The sequence below is a fragment of the Drosophila elegans genome, unplaced genomic scaffold (genome assembly GCF_018152505.1).
Source record: "Drosophila elegans isolate 14027-0461.03 unplaced genomic scaffold, ASM1815250v1 contig_814, whole genome shotgun sequence".
In the NCBI taxonomy this organism is placed as follows: Eukaryota; Metazoa; Arthropoda; class Insecta; order Diptera; family Drosophilidae; genus Drosophila; species Drosophila elegans.
Window position 1 is genome coordinate 2,140,916 of NW_024546167.1, and position 25,094 is coordinate 2,166,009.

At 39.7% G+C, this 25,094-nt stretch overlaps 4 protein-coding genes across 4 annotated transcripts; all 4 read left to right on the forward strand.

Annotated features, from left to right (window-relative positions):
• Positions 1-3,788: 3,788 nt before the first annotated feature.
• LOC108141714 lies at positions 3,789-6,984 on the forward strand. The gene is made up of 6 exons (XM_017265199.2): positions 3,789-4,024; positions 4,086-4,427; positions 4,872-5,154; positions 5,217-5,455; positions 5,697-6,395; positions 6,839-6,984. Exons 1-6 carry the CDS (start codon positions 3,864-3,866, stop codon positions 6,939-6,941), a joined length of 1,827 nt encoding a protein of 608 aa, XP_017120688.1. The 5' UTR covers positions 3,789-3,863; the 3' UTR covers positions 6,942-6,984.
• Positions 6,985-8,363: 1,379 nt separating this feature from the next.
• LOC108141944 (cyclin-dependent kinases regulatory subunit) lies at positions 8,364-9,598 on the forward strand. Its single transcript, XM_017265587.2, has 2 exons — positions 8,364-8,704; positions 8,775-9,598. Exons 1-2 carry the CDS (start codon positions 8,649-8,651, stop codon positions 8,941-8,943), a joined length of 225 nt encoding a protein of 74 aa, XP_017121076.1. The 5' UTR covers positions 8,364-8,648; the 3' UTR covers positions 8,944-9,598.
• A 1,874-nt stretch (positions 9,599-11,472) lies between these two features.
• LOC108141943 (excitatory amino acid transporter 1) lies at positions 11,473-22,006 on the forward strand. The gene is made up of 11 exons (XM_017265586.2): positions 11,473-11,727; positions 17,247-17,565; positions 17,695-17,790; positions 17,862-18,029; positions 18,105-18,147; positions 18,881-18,923; positions 18,984-19,167; positions 19,221-19,351; positions 20,077-20,506; positions 20,564-20,660; positions 20,787-22,006. The coding sequence occupies exons 2-11, from the start codon at positions 17,381-17,383 to the stop codon at positions 20,847-20,849; spliced, it is 1,440 nt and encodes a 479-aa protein (XP_017121075.1). The 5' UTR covers positions 11,473-11,727; positions 17,247-17,380; the 3' UTR covers positions 20,850-22,006.
• Positions 22,007-23,063: 1,057 nt separating this feature from the next.
• Positions 23,064-24,861, forward strand: LOC108141700. Its single transcript, XM_017265183.2, has one exon. The coding sequence runs from the start codon at positions 23,237-23,239 to the stop codon at positions 24,680-24,682; it is 1,446 nt and encodes a 481-aa protein (XP_017120672.1). The 5' UTR covers positions 23,064-23,236; the 3' UTR covers positions 24,683-24,861.
• The last annotated feature ends 233 nt before the right edge of the window (positions 24,862-25,094 follow it).

The following is a 25,094-nucleotide window of genomic DNA, read 5'->3' on the forward strand; positions in this document are numbered from 1 at the left end:
GTGCACTCGCACATGGAAATAAACAAGAATAATCAAGTGGGAGGTTCGTCCAGTAGCAATTGCACCATGGCGTATACGTAATTTGCATTACAATGAACTCGCAGACCCCTTCAGGCCCCTCGCCTTTCATTCATAGCTGCAAGGTGTATAATTTTGATAGCAATTCTACAAAGGCCACAGGACTGCGGTTGGAATGGAGCAAAATGGGAGCCCGTAGATTGGGGATGGCTGGAAGATTGCCGGGGCTTGCTGAACGCTGCATTTCAATTGGAATAACAATAATTGTTTGCAGCAGCCAGAGCAACAGAAGTGTCCAACCCTCCCCTGCCCCCAAAAAACCCCCCTCTTCTTTCCTCCTATATTGTATTGCTTTGTTTTGTGGGTTGGCAATTCTTGCTCTTCTGGCGCTTTTCATCTCCTCAATTTCCCCCCATTCGTTCGCTGGCATTCGCATGGAAATGGCAAGAGCGGATGTTGAGTGTCAGTGACTGCCACGCCCCCTTTGAATTGCGCCACCCCAGACCGGCTATCTAAGCCTTTGTTGCTGCGAAAGCCACTTGGATTCAGGCCAACACATACGAGTGCACAGAAAGTTTCATGAGCAATTAAATATAATGCAAAACAAATACAATTAAGTTGCTGAATTTAAACAAATATTTCATTTATTAATTTATGATGCTACAATGTGTTTGGTTTAAGTTTATGGCATTTTTATTAAAAGCCCAATGTAAAATCAAAAGTATGCTAGCAAAAATGATTGGGGGACTAATTTAAATACACATTTAAGCATTAACCAATATTTAGAAACCTGATATTTAAGTTTTGCTCAACCTCTTAAGCATTTTAATCCCAATAATTAAGAAGCTTCAAGATAAATGCTAAGTAAGTTCTTTTAAATGTCACTTAATCTTGCTAAAGCAGTTTATCGCGCTTATTCTGTAGCCGCTTTCCTTTGCTCTTAACCCCTTGCTTACCTCTGGCTGCGAAAATGTTTTTCCGCACTTCACGCTCTAAGTGATTTTCAATTATGAAGCGCGACAGATGGGTGAGGAGGTTGCTTGGAGGGACTACAATAACTGAGGCAATTTCAGGCACTGGGTACAAAGTTTTACCTGGCGACGGGGAACGCTAAAAAATGTCTTGCATAAAAAGTTTTTAATTGGCCAAAAGCTGGCTTGTTGCAGTAATTAGTTGGGCCTGCTTCAAGTTGCGAATTACGCCATAATTATGCACAGTCAGCGACACTCTGAAGGAGTTGACTGAGCCATCAAGGGACTCAGTACCCGAATCCTTTGATATTCCCTCCATCGCAAAGTCTAACCACAACAATTGGACAACAAGTTGTCGCTGGTCAACAGTTCATGCCACATAACCAGCCCAGGAAAAAAGTATACAAAATATTTGCTTAAAACATAAAGTTGGTCACCCCCACCGGGGAATTGAGCTGGAACGTGTGGAAGTGCAACGGTTTGAGTGCAATGCAACGTTGGCACAACTGAAACACTCAAATTCTCTCAGGAAAAGGACTCGCCCAAGAGCAACAAGATGATGTGTCCTGAAGAGTCGCCGGCAATTGCAGCTGCCTCGTATTCTTGGATTCCTGTATTCTGGTCATAGACCATTTTCCACCATTGTTATGCCAGATTGCTGATGATGGGCAGGCGGAGTGGCAATTGGGGGTAGGGGGTTGACAAGGACGACTGATAAGCTTGGCAGCGACGCTGTCAAAGGTTGTGATTGATGCACACAGGTTGTAGCCACTGTCAGGACAGTGGCCATTGAATGCGAGTAACCATCAACTGCATTGGATATGTGTGAAAAAAAACGAAACTGAATGCCGACAGGCTAATAGTAGCCTCTATTAATGGATGGCAATGCATTACTTCAAAGTGTTAATTAGCAATTAATTGAATGAAGTCTAACTGTTAGGACTAAGTTTTATTAAATTTACATTTTCAAAGAAAGGCATGCATTATTTTACAAGTATAAGTTATGCCATCATGGCTATGCTAAATCAAAGCAAAGTAAGCATATGTAGCTATCTTGTATAAGGGCTCAAACAATTTCTGAGATCTGCTTGTTTAACAACTAAAATCAAAAAAATAAAAAAGGTGGCATTCAGATTTTTCTCCCCAACTTCTGTGAATAACGATTGTGGATTAAAATCTTAAAATTAAATCAATTAAAAAACAAAAGCATTAACGAAGACTGCTGATATTTAAGTATTAGTTAATGGTGTCAAATTGTATTTTCCCTTCTTATAAATATTAATTTAGGCATTTTAATTTCTTTGATACTCCTTTTTGTTCGGGGCAGAGTCAAGGACGCCCCACTGTACTATAATTGCTGTTGGTCTTCCACCTTTGCCGCTGTCAGCGCACTAACTGTAAACGATGTTTTCTCGATGAAGCTCAACTGCAGTCACACATGCAGACTTACCTGAAGACATGCCCACACAGCCAAGAAGAAGAACGAGAAACGAGGAAGGAAGTGTGCGTGTGTTGGACTTCGCCTCTCGGCAGGAGGTTTGTTTTCCACCGTGGCACTAATGTCTTTTTCTTGCTCTTTTGCCCGCCCACTTGGCCTTTGGCACTTTGTCAATTCACAAACAAAAACGAATTGCACACAGGATTATCGAAGAACACACAAACGCACAGGTGTACACGGTTGCCATCTCACTTTCTCGCTTTGCATTTCGTGGCCCAGTTTTTTAACAGCAGGAGGGCCACCAAAAAGCGTGTACAAAGCAATATGAAACAGAGCTGGGCGAATAATTCATTTTATAATGGTGTTAAAACCGCAAAATAAATGTTGATTATACGTATTTTTAAAGTATTCGAAAAGGTCGAAACATTTGGGTAAAAAACATGTTTTGTTTTCAAGTCGACGCAATTTTGTTATTTTAAATTATTTTATTTTGAAAGTGGCCAACCCGATAACGGCATCTTTACTAATAAAGAACTTGTTTAATTTTTTTTCTCCGATCACTACAAGGGTTGAAATTATGTCAACCAGGACCCGCCGTTTCCACCTCCCTGAATCTCAACTAATTTTGTTTTTTTTTCTTTTTTTTTATAATCTCAAAATGTTAATAAACAAGTAAGAAAGCTAACTTCGGTAAGCCGAAGTTCATAAAACCTTGCAGCTACAAGTATTGCAAGAATTAAACATTTTTGAAAACATTAAAATTATAATTTACTTGCGTATATGTTTAAAAACATTGAAGCTATGTTGACTTGCAGCTCAATAATTAGATAGTTTTTTATATATTTTTATTATTTCTATGGTAGCTATACCGTTATTCTAAAATATTTAACCATTACTATATGTCGAAGAACTAAAAAAAAATTAAAAAACAACAAAGTTATAATTTATTTTAATTTATTTTTTCGATTCTTCCTATGGGAGCTATATGCTATAGTCGTCCAATCCGGCTCGTTCCGACTTATATACTACCTGCAATAGAAAGACAACTTTTGGGAAAGTTTCATGCAGATAGCTTTAAAACTGAGGGACTAGTTTACGTAGAAACGGACTGACAGACGAACAGACGGACGGACAGACGGACGAACAGAAAGACATGGCTAGATCGACTCGCCTAGTGATGCTGATCAAGAATATATATACTTTATAGGGTCGGAAATGTCTCCTTCACTGCGTTGCAAACTTCTGACTGAAATTATAATACTCTCTTCAAGGGTATAAAAACACAACATGTATTTTAAAAGTTCAGGCTTCTAGACCGGATTACCGGATTAAAATAGCACTACATTTTGTGACAGGTCAAAAACACGTAGTAGTCAAAAGTAAGATTTTGTGTGAGTAATTTTCAGGCTGCCGCAATATATATTTTGGAGTTAGAAATGGAGGAGGCCCTGTCGGCTCCCATTGCGGTTCCGCCAAAGAAGCCATGTGGCGAGATCCAGCCGCCACCCATTTACCAGAAGCTGATGGTGGACAACCTGACCATCGTTCGACCGCCCATTCTGAAGATCTACTACTGGGAGAGCTTCGACATACCGGGGTGGGATAGGGCATAAATCAATGTGAAGTTATATCCTGACTGTTCCTTTTGCCATTTGCAGTCTGAACAGGAAGCTGCGTTCGAATCGCCCAGAGCACGAGCACACCATTTCGATTCCGATCCGCCAGATCCACAGCCAGCCGCTGAAAATCGTCTTCTGGCTGCGTAATCTGTCTTCCAAGAACGCCACTCTCACACTGAAGCGCATTCAGAACTGCCATTGCCAGCCGCTACAGACCCAAGTCGGGTTCAACCAGTTTCGCCAGCTATTCCACTGTCCGCACCGCAGGCTGCTCCACATCAACCAGGAGTTCTTGGCCATCAAACCAGATGAGGTGGTGGCCCTCACAGTCACGGCCTTCTTCTTCCTCTACGGAGAACACATACTCACCTACGAAGTAAAGTAAGTTATCATCGAAACAAGAAGACAATTTATAGCTTAGTAGGGTTAAACTTTCTTTTTTTTTAATTTTGGAATTATTATATAGTTGATACTTTTTTTAACCATTCAAAAATAAATGGTTTCCCTTAATTAAGAATAAAAAAACATATTTTGTAATATTAATTACCAGTAAACGGATTTATGATATCAGGCATATAATGCTTTGCCACCTAGCAGTTTAGTTAATAATTTAAGGTAATAATTTTAGAAATCTTAGGGATTACTTAAATATAAACAAATATAAAAAATAAAGAAATTTATTATTAGGCGGCTTGTTTTTGTGTTCATTTAAGAGAGGTATCTAGTTCAAAAAGTTAGGAATCTTAAGACTATCGTATTATTGTATTTTGTTGAATATTAGTATTAATCATTTCGCTAGTTAACAAACTCGTTCTCTTTGTTCAGTACCGAGGACAAACGCAAGTTCCTTTGGCACTTCCACTTGGAGATCAGCTCCTTCGATCCCGAAAAGTGCCTGCTTAACAAAGAGCTGCTGCCGGTAAATATCAGGAACTATTACCATGTCACTCAGCCGTTGTGGGTGCAGAATATCACGATGTCGCATCTTACTTTCTCGTTCTCCTCGAGGGATCGCGGCCTCAAGCTGCTCAACATGAATCTCACCGTGCCGCGGCAGAGTGTGTGGCCCCTTCTGGTTGATTATCGACCCCTGGACTACGAAAACGAGGTTAGTTTTAAGCCAAAAAGTAATTAGCCAGAGTGTGTCATGATGTGCCACATCTTTCGCAGGCGGAGGTGGTCCTGTCCTACGAAAACGCTAAGGCTCGCTACAGGATCAAGGCTCGAGGTGTGCTGACAGACGAACAGGAGCAGACGGACATGCCCTTGAAGGACTGCGAATGCGCCGACTTCCTGCACGTCATCTATCCGAACAGATTGAGCTTTGAGATTTGTCTGCGGGAAGACCGGACACAACTCGTCAATGTCCACAACTACGGGCAGAAGTGCATGGAGTTTCGCTGGCAGAGGTGTGTTTAAAAATAAGGTTGTGCTTAATTTTCAGTTTAGATTTTTGTTCCCTTGATCAAAGGCAAAAAACATTTAAACAAGCATTTTAGTATAAAATGTTAAACGATCTCTATATTCTAAATGATTTGCGACACTGGCATTCGGTTTGCAATTCGCTAAAATATATAAAAGATGATTAAATCGTGTTCAAGTCGGGAAAGTATTTTCCAAATTAAGTAACTAACTTTATTCCCCCCGCAGCTACATAATCAACGATTTCTTTTCGGTGCTCTTCAACCCACCCATTTTTCGGCTGAAGCCCCACCACTCGAAGCTGTGCGAGATCAGGGTGTCGGTGCTGGATCGCCTGGTGCACTTCCGGCGCATTCCCATCGTGATGGAGGTGCACCGCATCCTCGACCGCGCCACCGTCATCGCCAAGCAGGAACTGGAGGAGGTGGAGTCCATCGATGATCCCAAGTGGAAGGAGGACAGCTACGTGGAGCATGTCTATCTGCACCTGAACATCCGCACGAACGTAAAGCCCGCCCTGGACACTTCCGAGGAGTCGGAGCCCGGCGACAAGATTGACCCCACGGCCGGTCCTGACCCATGTGCGCAGTTTGGTCCTGGAACTGGTGGAGGAATGGGATCGGGAGACGGGCCTTCACAGCGCACGCCGCCAACCGAAGAGCAGCGCAAGGAGGCCGAACGCAAGGAGCTGATCAGTCGGCTAGTCGCCAAGAACAAGCTCAACTACAACGAAGTCATTGAACTCAGCATGGCCATCGACCAGCGGATCACTATCTTCGAGAAGCTCTTCTGGAAGTACCTCAGCAAGTCCAAGTTCATGCGCATCACTGGGGATCGCAAGCGGCAGAGGGTGAACAAAACCTACGAGCAAGTGGTGTCCCCGGATGAGCAGTTGCCCCCGGAAGAGACTACGGAAATAGATCGCAAGTAAGTTATTGACTAATGTCAGGGTAATTGTTCTTTTTATAGCATACATCCTATTTAATAACTTAAAATGCTTGTCTTGAGTTTTTATACCCTTCCAGAGGGTATTATAATTTCATTTGAAAATTGTTGACATTTTTTAGAAATTTTTGACAAAAACACTGAAACATAAAATTATTGAACACAAAAATGTACTTAGTTTTAGCAAAAGTGATGCTCTGAAACCAACAAATTAGTTTATCATTATATAAACAACAAAAAACCTAACTAAAAGTGTCAAATTTGAAAAAATAAGAGGGATCTTATACATATATTACAAAAAATTCATGTAATTCATAATATTCATAATGTTCACCAATGTCCTTTTACTTTCAATGAGCGTGTTATCAAAATCAATAACTAGTAAAATTACTTACCAATGCACTAACCCTTCTTCTCTATTCCAGCCGCATTATAGAGATATTAACCCGACTGATGCAGGAGGCCATCAACGACTTGGCGAAGAACTGGGTCTTCATCCCGTCGCAGTACTACGAGCGCAACCATTAAGTGTTTCCTCCGTTAACTAAAAGCATTGCAATTGCACCACCAACGAATTCGTTTTCCTGCCACGGTTGTCGGCACCGCGAAATTTATATAAGATTTCGCACGAGTTGAGGGCCAACGCCTTTGCCTTCCGTTGCGGACACTATGCCGGATTTATGTGTCTGCACGATGCCTTTTAGGGTTTTCCACGCAGACTGGGGGCGTGGCAGGGGGCGGCCAGTAATGGTCAGACAGTTAAACGCGAATATTTATGTTTACCGCTCGCATTTAGTTTGTGTGGGAAGTTTTGCAAGCGGTCAAGTTCTCGCCAATCATATAGTTTTCGCATAAGTAATCTTAACTTTTACGTTTGTTAACTAGGGTTTACTATTGCTTAAGTTTTCATTTAGAATCGCTTTGGCATCGGGTCTATAAAAGTTATAACAAATATGCGGGATTTAGTGAGTTCCGTGGAGTGAAAAATTCCCTTCCAAAAAACCAGGAAGCAATCATAATAACGTGGATGGCCTAAAAAGACTGTTCACTATGGAAGAATATGCCAATGGAATCATCCTCTCGGCCGTTGTTCAGCTGAGGCGCCGGGATATCAGGAACTTTTGCGGCAAGCTCATACCGCTTACCGCACTTCTTTTGGGTCGACGGCGTTTTTGAATCACTGAAAGGATAAGAACAGAAGTTTGTCGAAGATCGGGAAACAGGACTTTCCTTGCAGCTCCCTTAAGTTGCTGAAAACCCGGAAAATTTCGCTCTATTGTTAAATTTTCTCACTTTCCGTCAATTTTCTCTCTATCGATCAAATTTTTCACTACCGAAATTTAGGTGAACAAAATCATTTTGGGCGGCATCTAACGGTGAGCAGCAGGACTTCGTGAAGAGAAACACCACGCACAGATGGCGCCGAGTCAAAATGTACCAAATTAGGTATGGCCGACACAAGGCAGAGGGCGCTAGCATGCGTTTCAAATTTCAGAAACTCATTAATTTTAATGTAACAGCTAACTATTTTTGGCGGATTTAAAAGCGACACCTAGCCGAGGCGATACGAAATTCTAGCAGATTCACATTTTACATTTAGCCAGTACACAGCCCACGGGTTCGGATATTTATTTATTACAACAGAATAACTATTCAGTGTCACAGGGCTCAAGGCAACAAGGGGTTGTAAATATAAATAACATTCAATTCCATTCTCAGAATTTAAAAACAATTTTTACATTTCTTACTTGAGAGATGTTTCAGCAGATGTTCATAATTTTAACAGAGGGTGTGCAAGAACTGGATTAGAACCAGGCTAAGTTTGCAGAAACTTGATGTTGTTATCGATATCGTCGTTTCTCCACCTCTAGACACGAAACCACATCGATATCCCTGCCAAACATCGATAGGACCGATACTTTGAAAACATCGAAGGCATCGATGTCGTTATCGATATGGTCGTTTGTCCACCTCTAAGCGCGTCACTTTTTGATTTAAAAACCATTGAAAACGTAAAATTGTGCTTGCAAATCGAACCAAATTGTGATAGAAACTAAGAAACGAAGACCAAAAAAGCAGTTGTAGTGTTTGTTAAGTGATCAGCGTTTGGGGACACGTGGAGTATTGAGATCCAAAGAAGCCGCCTTCGCCGGTCCAGAAAAGACGCCGAGTCTCGCAGCGCGCTCTCCGCATTCCATTGGTGCATAATTCAGGGAAATATCACAACCAGACAGGATGAGCAAGGACATATATTACTCGGACAAGTACTACGACGAGCAGTTCGAATACAGGTGGGTTTGGCTCTTGAGCCGATAATTGAATCGAGCGAAGACAACTGTAAAACCCCCCTTGCCCCCGCAGACATGTGGTTTTGCCAAAGGAGCTGGTGAAAATGGTGCCCAAAACCCATCTGATGACGGAGGCCGAGTGGCGATCCATCGGGGTCCAGCAGTCGCGCGGATGGATCCACTACATGATCCACAAACCGGAGCCCCACATCCTGCTCTTTCGTCGCCCCAAAACGGATTAGCCGGCCCTCGCAAAAAAAACAACTGCAGCAGGGGCCCTCACCAACTCACATACCCCTAATCCATAAACCCTATGTGGCCTGTGCCACATACCTATATATCCGGCAGCTGCTGCTGGTATTTTGTATTGGTGGTGGTGGTGGTGGTTGCTGCGGAACAACCAACTGTTGCACAAACATCCACAACAACAACAACAACAACATCACCATCATCATAGGTACTCATGCACGAATCCCTCTAGAAAGTACTTTTTATTCTGTGCGCTTCGTAATACTCCTTTTAAATATGTTCTCCCCGCTATCAACTGTCTTTACCTCCTACCTTTTAATATAGCACCTAGAGCTAAAGCTAAATTTGCCATTTTAACACACTTAGTCCTTAGTCCTGGGAGATGGGAACCACGAGGAGGTGGTATTCCATAATCATTCCTCGCCCTCCCACGAATTTTACCATAAATTATGTTGCCATTTCGAAACGGAAGCGAAAAGATGAACTTGCTCACTTGATAAGCTTAAATGAAATCTGATTTGTGATCTTGAAATTCTTAATCAATAATACATATGTTTACACATAATATAATGAACTTAAAATAAATATGTTTAATGTATGGAGAAGCTTGAGGCGTTGATTGCTTGAAGTTTTCCCAAATCGATCAAATCCATCTGTTTCACTTGGTCAATTTTGGGTGCAGACTTTTAACAAAATAGGCACAGTACTCAGAGGACAGTAAGTAAAAATGGATTTTTATTTTAGGCACCAGTAAATTTCACATATAATTTTTTTTCAGAGAGCCGATGATTATCTGAATAGCATATGCAGTTGAGATAAAATCTGATATTAACATACAGGTAAGTGTATAATTGATAGGATTAAGGGATAACATTTAAAGGGAAATGTTTACCATAGCCGTCCTCTGTAAAAATTGTATTCAAAAATGTTTCATAAATTGATGGTATTAGATATCCAAAAACATTGAGCTAAATGTATTTGTGAGAAGTGAAATTGTGCTTCTATTTAAAATGCTTTCTTTTTTATTTTTTTTTTTTTTAACAGGTTATTTGACATCTAATCCATTAATATCTTGTCTGCACACCTTAATATCCTAGGGCACCATGATAACATTTTTTTTTCTTGGAAGATATTATTGTCCATCGTATAAATCTAAATAACCTTTTTAGACGTGGAAGTTGACTGTATTTGCAAACCTCGAAATTATAATTCCATCCAGAATGGCTAGAGCTGGTTTCAACTCGATTGTTTCTTGAGCCCCTCGAAAGGCTCATCCTCATTACGAGGCACTTTCCGAATTAACTTCGGACCAGCAACACCGACGAGCATCTAATTATTTAGTTATTTATATATCAAAACATAGCAACACGATTGGCGTGCAATTTGCAACCTCAACACTCTGTGCTGGTGTGTGACTTTTGAAATTTCCAGTGTCAAAAATGAAGATCGACAGTTCCGGTCCGAATGTGTGTGTTGTGTCCATGGGCAGCTCAGCAGCCCAGCACCTCAGCACCTCACCTCTCCACATGAGAAAGCGGTGACCCATCCGAAGGGGCAGATCCAGTGGGTTGGGGGTGCGGGTACCACGTTTAGGGACTACGGCAATCGCTGTCAACTGTGGCCCGCCACTTAGCAGCATCCCATCCTCCGGCCTGCTCTTCCGCAGTTAGAGCATACCACTCTCGATTCCCACCAGCATGGAACTGGAACTGAACTGGCCCCCAAGGCAAATCGAATTGAAAAGCAGATCAAAGGCAGCTGCAGCTGTGACGATGCTGCTGATTTTTATTGCTTTATTTCTACTGCTGATATTTATTGTGGAATGGAATGTGAAACCGGAAACGCTCGACTATCATTTCGGTCAGCCTAGGACTCAGTCCCACCTTCTTGCTGGCTCCCTGGCCTTTGTATTCCGGACACACTCAATCAGGTTCAAGTAGTCCATGGCTCTGGCCATTGTTCGCTCTTTTTTTTCGGGGTGGTTTGTGTCGATCTTTCGCAACATGAGGTGTAATCAAACCTGGAATTGGGTAATGCACAAACTTGACCCACTTTTAGGGCGAGCTTGTTGTGACACAATATTAAACCAGATCTAAACAGAATCTTGCTTTCTTTTGGCAGGCACAGAGGAGGACCTTGAGCGACCAGTGAATCCCCTGATTGCCATTAGCCACAATGCGAGGATGATCAGTGAAGTTGGCGTACAATGCAGCCACTAATGGAAAGGAAGTAATCGAAAGTAGATGCCAAGACACTAATTAGTTCCTTTCACTACTGCACTCCTTGCTTTAAGGGAAAGCGAAACAAGGCGCGACAAATTACGCGGCCAACGCTGCGTATGCGTTACGTGAAATGCGCTGAGCTGAGAGCAGCGCAGTCGGCAGCGGCAGCAGCTTTTGATGAATGAAAGTCAACCCCCCAACAACACACACACACACACCCGCAACACAGATGCCGACGTCGGCGTCGCTGTCGCCGAGCAATTTGCGCGGTAGCTGGCTATATTTCGAATTTGATTTCGATTTAGTTTCTAGTACTGTTTTACAAACCGACGAGTCCGGTTCTACTGCCCGCTGCAAGCAGAGCCGACTAGACCAGATCGGAATCAGTGTGTGGGATCACTGCCTGATCAGTAGTCAGTTGCAATTTCGCCGCGTGCTCGGAACAACGCGCCTTTTCCGATCCTCCCCCAATCGATTCGGGCCCGTGCCTGAAAAGGGTTTTTAAATACGTCGGAAGTTATACTCAGCCTGCGGCACATGTGAATGCTTTTGATTGTAAGTGCTCGGACGATTGCCCATTGCAGATGAAAACTATTAAAATATGTATCAGCAGTTGTTCAGAAAACAAATATAAACCTACATTTTGCTTGAAACAAAATGACAATGTAATATTGGGCCTATTGCATCCTGTGTTTTAAATATTATATTGTGCAATCCTTCAAAGGAATAATAGGCCATTTTAAGTGTTTTCTTGTGCAATCCTCTAAGGGAATTGTAGGCTTTAATTAATTTCATTTTCAATTATGAAATACTTCTATATGTTTCCAAGTGATTGTCTCTTGGCGAGAGGGAAATATTTTTTAAAATTTTGGAGCTAATGTGCTACCCTTTAAAATCATTTAAATTGTCTTTTTTATATAAACACACTGTTTTTTTTAGATTTGTAATTTTCTGATTTTATTTGATAAACAGATCAATAACATTATTTGCGAATCTATATTCGCTAATAAAATAATGTTGAAATTATAACAAATCTAGTAACATGTGTAATAATGTTATGTTTTTCAAATTAAGCCATGCAAATCCAAATGATAAATAAGAATCACATCTAAAACTTAATGAATTTACTTTAATGATATATAATAATAAGGAACAATCAAAATTAAGCAATTATAAGTTGTGACCTCATATTCTCAAAAAGGGATAAGAAACAGTCGGTTCCCTATATTTAATTATTTATTTATTTACTCATCTCATCGATTTACTCTTCTTGAGACCCAAGGGAGAAGCGTGAATAATTTCCGATTTCTAATGCTGATAAGATGCTGAACAACCGTTTAAATAACCTTGGTAGAACACCCACCCATTTTTGCACAGACAGAGGCTTGTCAGACAGTTACCACGGTTTATGTATGTTTCGCTTTCTTTTTAATTATTTTTATTTATAGCGCACAAAGCACGATGCACCAAAATAGTTTTATCTTCTCTCTTGCTATAATGAAGAGAAAATGAGGGAATAGTTTGACTTGTAAACATAAATTATCTAAACATATAAACATATAATATCTAAGGGGATAAGTAAATTTAATGTATAATAAACAAAACAATTTGCAAATTCTATGAGCTTCCCTCGCGTATCGCCAACATTTTCTCACCTAAATAAAATATGTTTATATGACAGGCGCGTGGAAAATTGTTTAAAAAAATCCAATAAATGGTCGTTCTAATCGAGAACTAATCAGTTTGATCTTAACACTAATTTATGATTACATTTTTAACCGCGTGCTCTTTGCGCTTTTAACTTTTATTTTTGCGGAACTGTGATGATCTTGATTATGCAAAACTGAGAGCTGCAGAGCTGTCGTTTTGAGATAGTCAGACATACAGTCTATAGATTAAAGCGGCAAAGGCCGTCGGATGACTCGAGATTATAGCGTGATGCACCTTTATGCATGTGGAGGTGTACGTTCATGTTCTATATGAATTTATACCCATGGCTAATCATTTTATACAAATTAAAGGTTAGACTACAAAAAAAATATTGTTTTCGGCTTTGACATTTTTATACCCTTGCAGAGGGTACTACAATTTCCGTCAAAAGTTTGCAACGCAGTCAAGGAGATATTTCCGACCGTATAGGGTATATATTCTTGATCAGCATCAATGGGAGAGTCGATCTAGCCATCTGCCCGTCCGTCCGTTTCTAAGCAAATTTAGTCTCAGTTGAAAAGCTATGAAATTTAAAAAAATAACTTCTGTTTTTTTCATAAATCTTCGAAATATAGTAATTGTTTATTGTTTCTGAATTACGGTTAAAATTTGATAAAACCGGACGACTAAATCATATAGCTCCCATGGAAACAATCGGAAAATTAATAAAAAAGGGGAAAAAATTGTAACTTTTCTAATTTTCAATTTTTTTTTAAGTTCTTTTGGACATAGTAACAGTTTATATTTTCTCATTTAATGCCATACGAACGATCGAATAATTGAGGTGAAAATCATCATACCTTAAATGTTTTTTAACATATACGCATATGGATGTTTTAAAAAATATTTAATTTATGTAACAGCTGCAAGGGTATATGATCTTCGGCTTGCCAAAGTTAGCTTCCATTCTTGTTTTTACTTCTTTTAAAATTGTTTCTTCATGTTATAAACATCTAATTTTAAAACAAAATCTGAAGCAGAAAAGAATTTTAAGACAGTTCAAGATTTAAATGTTCTTCAAAAACTTAAACTTATTTTTATATTAAATTGTAAAATTATTTTTCCCTTACGTTAGCTGTTTGTCTTCCCCAACTTTGCAATGGCTATAAACTAAATTACATAGAATTGTAAGAGTAAAGTTTAGTTAATACATTTTACACTGGAAGTGCAAATAAATTCATAAAGAGAATAGCTGTTTTAACATTTGTGTAATAAATGGTGATAATAACTTTTATAGCACTAAGACATTAACAATTTTCAGATAGGTTCAGATCAGCTTAAACTGGTTCTGCTGAGGCACTTTATTAACAAATTTCCTCACATCGAAGACAAGTGGGTGGGTCAACCTTATACCCCTCGTACATCCCCTTTGTCTAATCCAAACCCCGCGAAATGCAAATCAATTTGCATTGACAATGAATTTGCTGGTCCTCGAACATGGGCTCTGAGTTCAGTTTGCATTGCATTAATTGGCTGGGTTGTAAAAGTGTTCCTATGTTATATAAGGCAAAGTCTAGCGTGTTAATTAGTATGCATCTCTGGGTACATATTTGTGTTTGACTATCAACAATAATAAACTTGTTCGGCATTTGCGATCATGTAAACTGTCTGCCAATCAAATATGGCAAAGAGATGACTCCGATAAATACCCAGAAAATATTTCATAAATGCAAAAACAGCATAATATATTGGAAGTCAAGTTCAAGTTCACCCACGATCACGTTGGGTTGAGTGCCTAAGTGGGTTTTAGGTTACTAAATAAATATGATGGCGGTCTAACTTCCGTTTAGTGTGTAACCCATCCTTTTTTCAATGAACTAGAATGATACCCTCGTCCGTTGATCAATGAAACTTCCTGCATATATTGCAATTGATATTCAAAGGCATCGGCGTCACAAATTTAACTAACTGCACATATTTGCATCGAACGCAATTTGTGCCTACGGCTAAACTTTATGTAAATAAATTCATTCACTGCCAAGTTCAAAATAGAAAACTATGAATAAATATCTGTAAACATATTTAATTGTATACAAAGACAATTTAATTAAAGTCAAACGCGGCTTAGTAAATAAATTAATTTATGCAACTACATTGCAAGTGCACTCAAATTCCGCTTCATATATATTAAATTGATTTCTTATCTGTGCAGTGTGACAAACTTAAACGGATTGTTTATTAAACGATTGAGATAAACACCCCTTAGTTTTGAATGACTTTACATGGCTCACTGGACTCACTAAATACAATTCCCAACTACACCTCAACCAGTTGTGTTAACATCAATGAAAAGCATACCCAACTGTTGCCCCGATATCACCCAACAAATGACCGGGCACATGCCAATCATCCACTCAGAATCGGTTTCAGTTTCTGGACTGTAGTTACATCAATTAGGCGAACCGCAGATACCGACCACGGACCGAACCGAGAACGTGGGGCACATAATGGCATTATCATCGCGTCGGCCTCCCAAAGGGTGTGGAGCACCCAGACAATTGTGTTCGGTGATCTCATAGAGGGTGAAATGCTGCAAGAGCAGAAAAAAAGTCGGTACGAAAGATACTCTACGTAACTAAAAGCTTTAAGACAGGTCTTTTTATAAAATGTACCAAGGAATGTTTTAAGTTGACTCTAAAAGTGTCTGTGGCCCCCAAATTAAAAAGAGAATTAAGCCGTTAACATAGTTTCTTAAATAATTTTCTAACTCGGTTTTTTTTTTTTAATATACCTTATGCGTTATCTGGGTACAAGAATGTGAGACTTTTTACCTTACCTAGGTTATTATTTGTATTTATTTTTGTTTTCAAATTAGCTTGATACCATTACTTGAAAATTATATTATTTTCGCCAATATGTTAAAAAAAAAGCATAATTTCACTGCAACTTGAAGAAATATAAGATTTTTCTTGTTACATGTTTCTACAAAATATCATAATTCAAAAAAATTGTTTTTTTTTTACCTTTTATCTTACCTAGATATTTGACAAATTGTTTACATTTTACCTTACCTAGGTATATATCTGTGGTTTAATAATAATGTTAATATGTATATAGTCTTTGGAAATTGCATCCTTGGGCATTATTCGTAAATTGTGTAGGAATTTTAAATTAACAGAATGAACAATTTTAAAATTTGCTTAAAATCGATTTTTTTAATTAGTTTTTTCTTTTTATTGAACAAGTGTTTGTTGGCGACCCGTTAAACTCTTGTATCCCCTCAATAAATTTGTTTTAAATTGAATAATATATTCATAAGATTCTATCAATTTGATACCTTGTCGTACTCAGTTGTTACTATTTTAGTTATTCTATTTTGAAACCGAGATTTCTGTCACATGTTTAGTCACCTAACTTATTTATCTCTACCCCAAAGTGTTTGCTGCGGTCTCATCTCGTTGTCTCCTTGTCAATTGCTATACAATTGGCTAAACAATTTCAAAGTGCTAAGATTTCTTGATTAATCCCAAATTGCCAGTCGTGTATCCCAATTGAGAGGATATTGTAATGACCATGATGCAAACCGTGTCACTTCGAGTCAGATCTGTCTAAATCATTGATAACCGTCGGCTTGCATAGGCCCGCCCTTGCACCCACTCAAGACGTTGTTTCATTTGTTTTCATTATTCGATCGTTTATGTAAATTTATTAGTTTGACACGTTTCCCAGCCACAAGGCTCTGATTAATTGAGCTGCATTCTTCTAGGAATTGTTGCTGTTTATCTCATGTTGTTTGTTGTTTCTCGCACATTTGTGCATAATGGGAAAAAGTGTCAGTGCTAAATGAGTGCTAATAGCAAACGATAGCTTCTTAATTGCCCTGCAATGTTTGAGTTTCGTTTGTTGGGATTAACGGCATCAAGCTCGCGCTTCCGCTCTTTTTTCTCGAAAAGTATTCTGAAAAACATTTCGAAATATAACCAACACTGAACAACATCCGTCCGGCTTCGTGTCGAAAGTAACACCCCTCGGAGGGCAAAGGGGTGGGCATAAATCACAAAAGCCCAGCTGCCTGACTTGACTCGTTTTGGGGTTGTAAATGTCTGCTTTGTGCGAAAGCTCAGTCGTCGATCGTTGGTCGCCCGGTGTGGAGGAACCGCTACTGTTTAACCCTTTGGAATCATCTGTGCATCAGCAGAAACTAGTTTAACAGTTGGACTCTACGAGCATTTAGAAAACTTGAGGTCCCTTCCACCTCTCCTGTAAATAAACAAGTCATTAGGATTTCTTTTGTTGATAAATACTAAAGAATGGCAATCAATGTAGATTAATGTATACTGCAAGCCTAAAAGTCGGTTAAACCATTCTATCTAATGCCTATTCAAATGTAATATATTGTATTGTATGTTTATTTTATTTTTCAGGAAACCCTTTACTAGCTGACCGGATATCTTAGGGGCAGAGCATCGGCTTGGGCGACGCATCGAAAGTGCGAGAGACGGGTTTCCAGCAGGACCCAGGGTTGTCCAGACCCTAAGCTAATCCAAGGACCGCAACCATGACGCGACCCAAGCAAGATGGCAACAAGTTTAAGTCCTTTATGCAGGAGAACGTCCTCACCATGGCAACCGTTATCGGTGTGTTCGTGGGAGGACTCATCGGCTTTATCATCAAAAACAGCACGGGCGAGTGGTCCAAGAGGGAGATTATGTACATATCCTTTCCCGGCGAGATTTTTTTGCGGTAAGTGAAGAAGATATAAAGAAAATGTGAAAATGTATATATATGAAAAGGATAATGAGGAATTATCTTAGCTGGAAAGCTATACAACACTGTTAGCATGCACGATAAAAAAATAAAATACTTTTACAGAATGTTGAAATGTTTGATTGTCCCGCTTTTGGTGTCGTCAATCACCAGCGCTATTGGTGGCCTCGATCTAAGTATGTCCAGCAAGATTGCTACCAGGTAAGTCAGTAAAGTCATAGCCCTTCCCCAAGCCTTAATATAATATCAACCAAAATTCTCAACCCCTTTAGAGCCATTACATACTACTTTGTGACCACCATTTCGGCCGTCATTCTGGGCATTTGTCTGGTGACCACACTGCGTCCCGGCCAGGGAGCCAAGATCGTGGAGACCCAGACGGAGAGCATCGATAAAGCCTCCAAGGTGCTCACCCCAGACACGCTAATGGATCTAGTGCGGTATGTGGGGATCTGCCGATAACTGATAACCGATAAACGAACCCCCAATCTGAATCATTTTATTTCTTCCAATAGAAACATGTTCACGGATAACATCATTCAGTCCACCATGTTCCAGGTGAGTCTCTCATCTTAAGCGCATCGTTCATACGCACTGTTGAACGGCGATTTAAGGGTACCCAGCAACGGTAGCAATTATTCAATTCTTTGCGGCTTAGCGAGAATTTGATTGAAACAAAGCGCGACACATAATCAAAACTGACATGGTAGGGATACCACAATTTCAATTACCAACCAGATTCAAGTAGGGGGACTTTCACACAAGTGTTCTCGGTGTAAGTGAGTGTCAGTGCTTAAATTTCAATTATAGAATGTACGGCGAGAGGGACAGACTGCGAATCTAAAGAGAGAGAGAGAGAGGGAGACGGAATCGGTCATATCAACACGGTTTAGGAGGCCCCAGACGCAAATTGAATCAAAGTACTTGGCTCGGGTTGTAGCAGATATGTGGACATTGTACCTCCATAATTATATGCACATACGTGTGTCTGCTGATGTAGGTAGGCAACTAAATGAATATTCATGCGTCCAATTAGATTATTGTCGACTCAATGAAGGACAATAACAGACAAAACTAATGTTCCCTTATCCAGATTAAAACGTGGAACTCAAAATAGCTGCTATATTAATAGATATAAAAGCTTGCTATGGGTTTATAGATCAATGAAATTATGCGTTTACGATTTTGTAGGCTTATTCATGTTTGCGATGATCATAAAATCACATTTAAATTCATTTTACTCGGTGTGTTTTTTACTACAAAATTGTTATCTACATCTGTTCCATTTCAGCACCGCACTGAGATCTATGAGAACACCAGCATTAGCCCTGCACGTAAGTTCTGTTGCCCATCCAAAACTCGTTAAGAGATTTATTCCTTGTTTACCCATATAGAACCCATGGAAAACTGGGAGTTCAAGTCGGCTCAACGCGAGGGCTCCAATGTCCTGGGTCTTGTGATGTTCAGTGTGATCCTTGGTACCACCATCGGAAGAATGCGAGAGAAGGGACAACTGTTGCAGGATTTCTTCACCACCCTGAGTGAGGCAATGATGACCATCACCTCATGGGTTATTTGGTAAGTTCAGTTTGAGTTGCAGAAAATTCAAAATCTTATAAGCAAATGTTTAGGATTTCGCCGCTGGGCGTGGCTTTCTTGATAGCCGCTAAGATCATTGAAATGGACTCCATAGCGGCGACAATACAATCGTTGGGATGGTATTTCATAACGGTCATGATAGGACTATTTCTGCATGGTTTCGGTAAGTACTCAAAAATGAAGTAAGAACAGCGCAGTTGCTTTAGTTATCGACTTTTTGAAACTTTTTAAATATGATTGACAAATTTTTATGGATTTTGATGTACGTGTTTTTTTGGTTGAAATTGGAGAACGATTAAAAATTGTTAGTTGCTATGCACTGATAAATAAAAATATGGTAATAATCAAATGTTATGTACTCAATTTAAATATTTTCTCTTTGATTTTCATCCATTGCAATTTTTAATTATTTTAAAAATGAAAATTTTGAAATATTTTTAGTTGATATATTCGGAATTGATTTTAATATCTGAAAATTTATTGATTACCATATTTAGATAAAAGAAAATGGATTTACATCAAATAGGAACTTTTTAAATCTAATTTTCAACATTAATTGAAGTATTTAATATCAAATCATTACATGCATTGCAATAAGCATTGCATTTAAATTATGATTTAATTTAAATATTAAGTATACAATTTTGAATTCAAAAGTCAGATATTTATTTTTACTATTCCATTTTTTTGTCTGTGCGGGATTTTTGTTTTTGCAATTTGAGTATCATACATTAATCATAGCATTAGGGCTCGGAATGTTTTAAAAGGACACTTTAATTTGATCAATTGTTAAAAAATATACATTCACTGAATAGCTTAAGTCTTAACGCACCATAGTTAACTTCATGAAAGGTTCTAAACATCATACATGGATTATTATTCATTTAGGCACCATTGCTGTGATCTTCTTCTTGGGCACTCGACGCCTTCCGTACCGCTACATTGCCAAGCTGAGTCAGGTGTTGGCCACGGCTTTTGGAACTGGCTCCAGCTCGGCCACCATGCCACTGACTATCAAGTGCCTGGACAACATGGGCATCGACCCGCGGGTCACTCGCTTCGTAATACCCGTGGGCGCCACCATAAACATGGACGGAACGGCTCTCTACGAGGCTGTGGCGGCGCTGTTCATCGCCCAGTACCGTGAGATGAGCTACTCCTTCGGCACCATCGTGGCCGTCAGCATAACGGCCACGGCAGCCTCGATCGGAGCTGCAGGAATCCCGCAGGCCGGACTCGTCACCATGGTCATGGTGCTGGACACTGTGGGCTTGGAGCCGAAGGATGTGTCCCTCATCATAGCTGTCGACTGGTTACTGTAAGCAAAGCAACTGCAAACAGAGAGGCTATTATTTGAGAGACCATTTATTTTCAGGGACCGCTTCCGCACCACCATCAATGTGATGTGCGATGCCCTGGGCACTATTTTGGTTAATCATCTGTCGAAGAACGATCTGGCCAGCGTGGACAGGGTGAGTGAAAACACTTTACCACTGAAGTAACTAAATTCTTTAAACTTCAAGTTCAAGAGATGTGTTGCATTTCCTTAATTGTTTTAAATATTTTTATATATCTAACTGGTCTCTTTTTTTATCCAGCTGAATGCCGAGCCCCATGAGCTCCTCGAGCTGGGACCCAATGGTCACGAGATGAAGGAATGAAGGCAGTCTTCGCTTGGCGCCTATAACCGCAAACGATGAGTGGACATGTCCCGGCTGTGGGCCTGTTTCCACATCCTCCCCAGCAACGACAGTGATAGCGATGACTACGACGACGACGACGAGGAGTTTTAAGGGACGTCGCAGGATCGAATCGAATCGGGGCTGGGGCGGAGTCATCATGTTTGTTTGCGGATAATTTGGGGTGACCAAGTCGCATCTAATTTCCAGATTGATCAGTTTGAAGCAGCTCCTCCGGCAGAGGCTAGAGTTCTGCCAGAGTACAAGTACTAAGACAGCAACGAATTTAAGTGACACATTCGTTAACTAGTTTGTTTTTCCCAAAATTTAAGATCAAAGAAAGCGAGAACAGAAATAAGAGATTTAAGATGAAAACAAAACAACATTTATCGTCTAAATTAGAGATACTTTGAAGGTGTAAATAATTTTTAAATATAATTATATTAAATTGAGTTCAAATTTGCATTACATTCTCCCATATGATTAGTATTAACTGCAAAGCGAATCGAAGGGTAAAACCTAGGTTAATTTCAAGCAAACAATCCCAACTCTAAGCAATTGCATTTGATTAGGTCGCAAATTGTTGAGATTCGTATATAGTATTTGTTAAACAATATTCTACAACTTTTTGACTTAGCAAAGCCAAACAAAACAACATAAAAAATGACAAACTTAAATTAGAAAAGAGATTAATTGACACACTAACAAATAAAATCAATTTCAAAGCGAATCAGAATTTCAAATGCCGTTACAAGTTCGTGTTCATAGTTGAGCTTTGTAAATACTTAATAGCTTAAGTATACATACATAAAACTTTATGGAAATATTTATATTTAAAGCGTGGAAATCGAATTCTTGAACGACAATAATAGAGTGCTACAATCAGACATACAGTCAATTTATACGAGTAACAAATAATTTATTACATATTATTAAAATAAACATAAATTAGGTCACACCACTGCGAAAAACCCACGAAGAAAAGATAAATACACAATAAAATAATTAAAATATTTAAATGTTTGCCATGCTTTCAGCCAAAAAGGACAATTTTTTAGGTTACGAATCATCGAAATGTTTGTAGTTGTGCGTAGTCTAAATATATCTTTACTAATAAAACATTATGAATATTAAACGAACTACTTTGAAATTTTTATTCAAGGCTTAGGAAACTTATGTTTTATAAAATTGTATTTATTCTGGCGCAATTTAACTTGGTTTGAGAGGCATTGTATCGATGGTTCACCAAAAGTCAAAAGTTTTGTCAAGCTTAAAAATCTTTGGAAAAAAGCTTAAATGAACTATTATGAAATTTTTATTTTAAGCCGAAGCAACTAATATTCAACACATCTTTATCTGTTTTGGGCACAAATAAATTTTGATACCCGTTAAAAGGTAAAAAAGGACGATCAATTCCAGCATATGCTGACTTGAAAACTTTTAAATTGGTTTGTAAGGCAGTGTGTTGATGGTTCAACAAAAAATAAAAAGTTTTGTCGAGCTTAACCACCTTTTGAAAAAAGCTTTAGAAAAGCTCATTTTACTAAGGCTGGAATAAAATTAATAGATTATACAGTATTGTTTCTACGCAACTGTAATCAGTAAAGAAACATGTTATAAATTAATATATTAAAAAATCGTTGCTAAATGTTATTTTGGTAATTTAGCTTAGGCGGTAAATTAAATTAAGCTATTGTGTTTTTATGTTATATTTCGATTTCCTCGGAATATAGTTTTTGTTTTCGTAAATGCGGGAAAGGAAACCATTCTCGCGATACAAAAGTTCCATAACTTTTCTTTTGTTAAAAAACACGTCACTTTCCCTTTAAAGTTTCGACCCCTTTGATCTATTTAGGGTCCCATATGCGAGTATTTCTGTTTGCCTGCCATTCTGAAACCCTTCTCCAAAAAGTAACTGCCCCTAAAACAGAAACAAAAGGCCATAACAAAAAGCAAAGCACCCGAAATATAAAATTGGGGGCCATCGGAAGGGGAAGATAATCCAAGTAGAACCAGAAACTCATCCAAACAAACAAATATAGTAAAGAAAAATAAAATAAAACAGAAACAAAACACAAGTATATTTTGATGACTTCTCAACAACTACAGTTCTGATTTATTACCTTTTGCATTCGAAAGATTTTATAATATACAATTTATGAGTCTTAAACTGACACCACTCCATTATTTACAAACCAAAATTCAAATTTTAACTTTATTGACAGCAGACAGCATTAGAAACATCAAAATTTTGGGAAAACAGCTTTAATATTTAAACTTTGCGAGATACGCCTCCAAAATTATCCGTGAGTTTAGTGTTCAAACTATGCTCCAAAGCATCAGCTAAGCCACTTGGACCATCGCAAGCCATGCGTCAGAATGCTGTTAATAAGGAGCGTCCAATTTATCGGGGTGTCCAGCTGCTCACAGATGACCAGTTATCCACCCTGTGTGAGAGCTATCGAATCCTCCTCGGTCCGATAACGCCCAGAAATCGGCGCTTGGCGGAGCGCCATCTCCATATAGCGATGATCGGGGAACGGGCCAAGTACCGGGCCCAACAGCAATTCGCCGAAGAGTGCAAGCTACCGATCACCGCTAGCTTCCAGCCAGTTCCCCCGCCTCAGCAGCACTATGGTTCGGTGAAAGCAACGCCGGACTTCCGGCAGCCCATCCCGCCACCTAATTTCTGGCCCTCTTTCGGTTCCTTCAAATTGCGTAGTCCACCGCCGCCTACTAGATATTTTAAATATCGTGGGAAGCGCCCGGATCCGGTCCTCGAGCCACGACAGTATGTTACATGGCGTCAGCGAAACAGTTTGGCCAACCAATCGAGAGCTGAACCAGGACCCAATATCCTTGGCTTTGAGATGCCCTTCTCGATGGAGGACTTCAAATCGAGAATAAGTAATACCATTAAGCGATTTCAGGGCGGAGGTGAGGAAGAGGCTGAAATAAGGCTCCAAAATCGATGTGCTGACCCAGATCGGGAAAAGGATCAGAAGTACGAAAATAGATTTCAGAAAAAGTGTCATGATAAGCATCCCGATAATTACCATTATGCATATCAAGAAAGTTATCGAAATGCTTATCAAAAGGATTTTCAAAGGGACGACGAAGAGCAGTTTGACGAGGATGACGGAGAAGAAGCGTCTGATAGGTTCTTCCAAAAGGACCCTGATCACACTTACGCCGAGCGAGACACGCTCTCCGATGTTTCAGATGACGAAGGTCACCAGCAGGATAAGGAAAATCAGGACTCCCGTAAGTCTCCCTTTCCCTTCGAAATTCGGAAACTCCAGGGGCGGTTCAACGGGGCCGATGGGGAATCTCAGAGCGAATTGGGCGGCTTTATGAGTTTTCACAGCCTGGCAAGCGTTTATCACGAGTTCACCAATCAAGTGCCGATGGCGCGAACGCAGCCACGCCCTCGGCGTTGGTGGTGGCTGGGGAGGGAGGCGGCGGGGGACGAGCGGATCCCCGAGGCGGAGCGCACCACGGAGCAGGATCTGGTGCAGGAGCGCGAGCTGAAGACCATAAACTACCTGAGCGAGGCTCCGTCGCGCGTGGATGATGGAATGCTGGAGCTGATGGGCAGGGTGGAGCTGCGCGACGACAGCGACGAGGAGGAGGGAACAGTGGAGCAGGGTCAGAGCGGTCCGAGTTCCCGATCCTACTCTGGGTTTTGTCGCCACATCTTCCATCTACTCTGCTGCGATCGCCACGGAAAACTCGATGCGGAAAAGCTGCGCTGCAATTTCTTCTGCTGCTGCATGGCCTTCGCCATTTACATGGGTTTTAAGTTGATGCGGTAGTGGTGCAAATGCAGTGTACAATGTTTGGTAAATGTCCATGGAAAATCAGGCATATCTCAGTCGAGAAAATATTGCACGTTGAATTTGAAATTGTGTTTCACAGGCTTTTCTCATCATTTGCCTTAATTTTCTTACGTTGAGATACACACTGTGTTAGAAATAAAGTAAAATGCAATAATCTTGCTAAGCTGTTCTGTTACTGATTAAGAATCTTGGCCAAGGAGATCTAGATAAATCATTTTGAGATTTATTTTATAATACCAAACAAAAACAGTTGCAAGATAGATGCCAAGACTTTTCATTAGCATTAGATTTTTGAAAATCTAATAAATGATTTTTTCAGTAGCATTACTTTTGAAAACCTTATGAAATATTTTTTCAGTAGCATTACGTTAACATGTAATTGAATGTT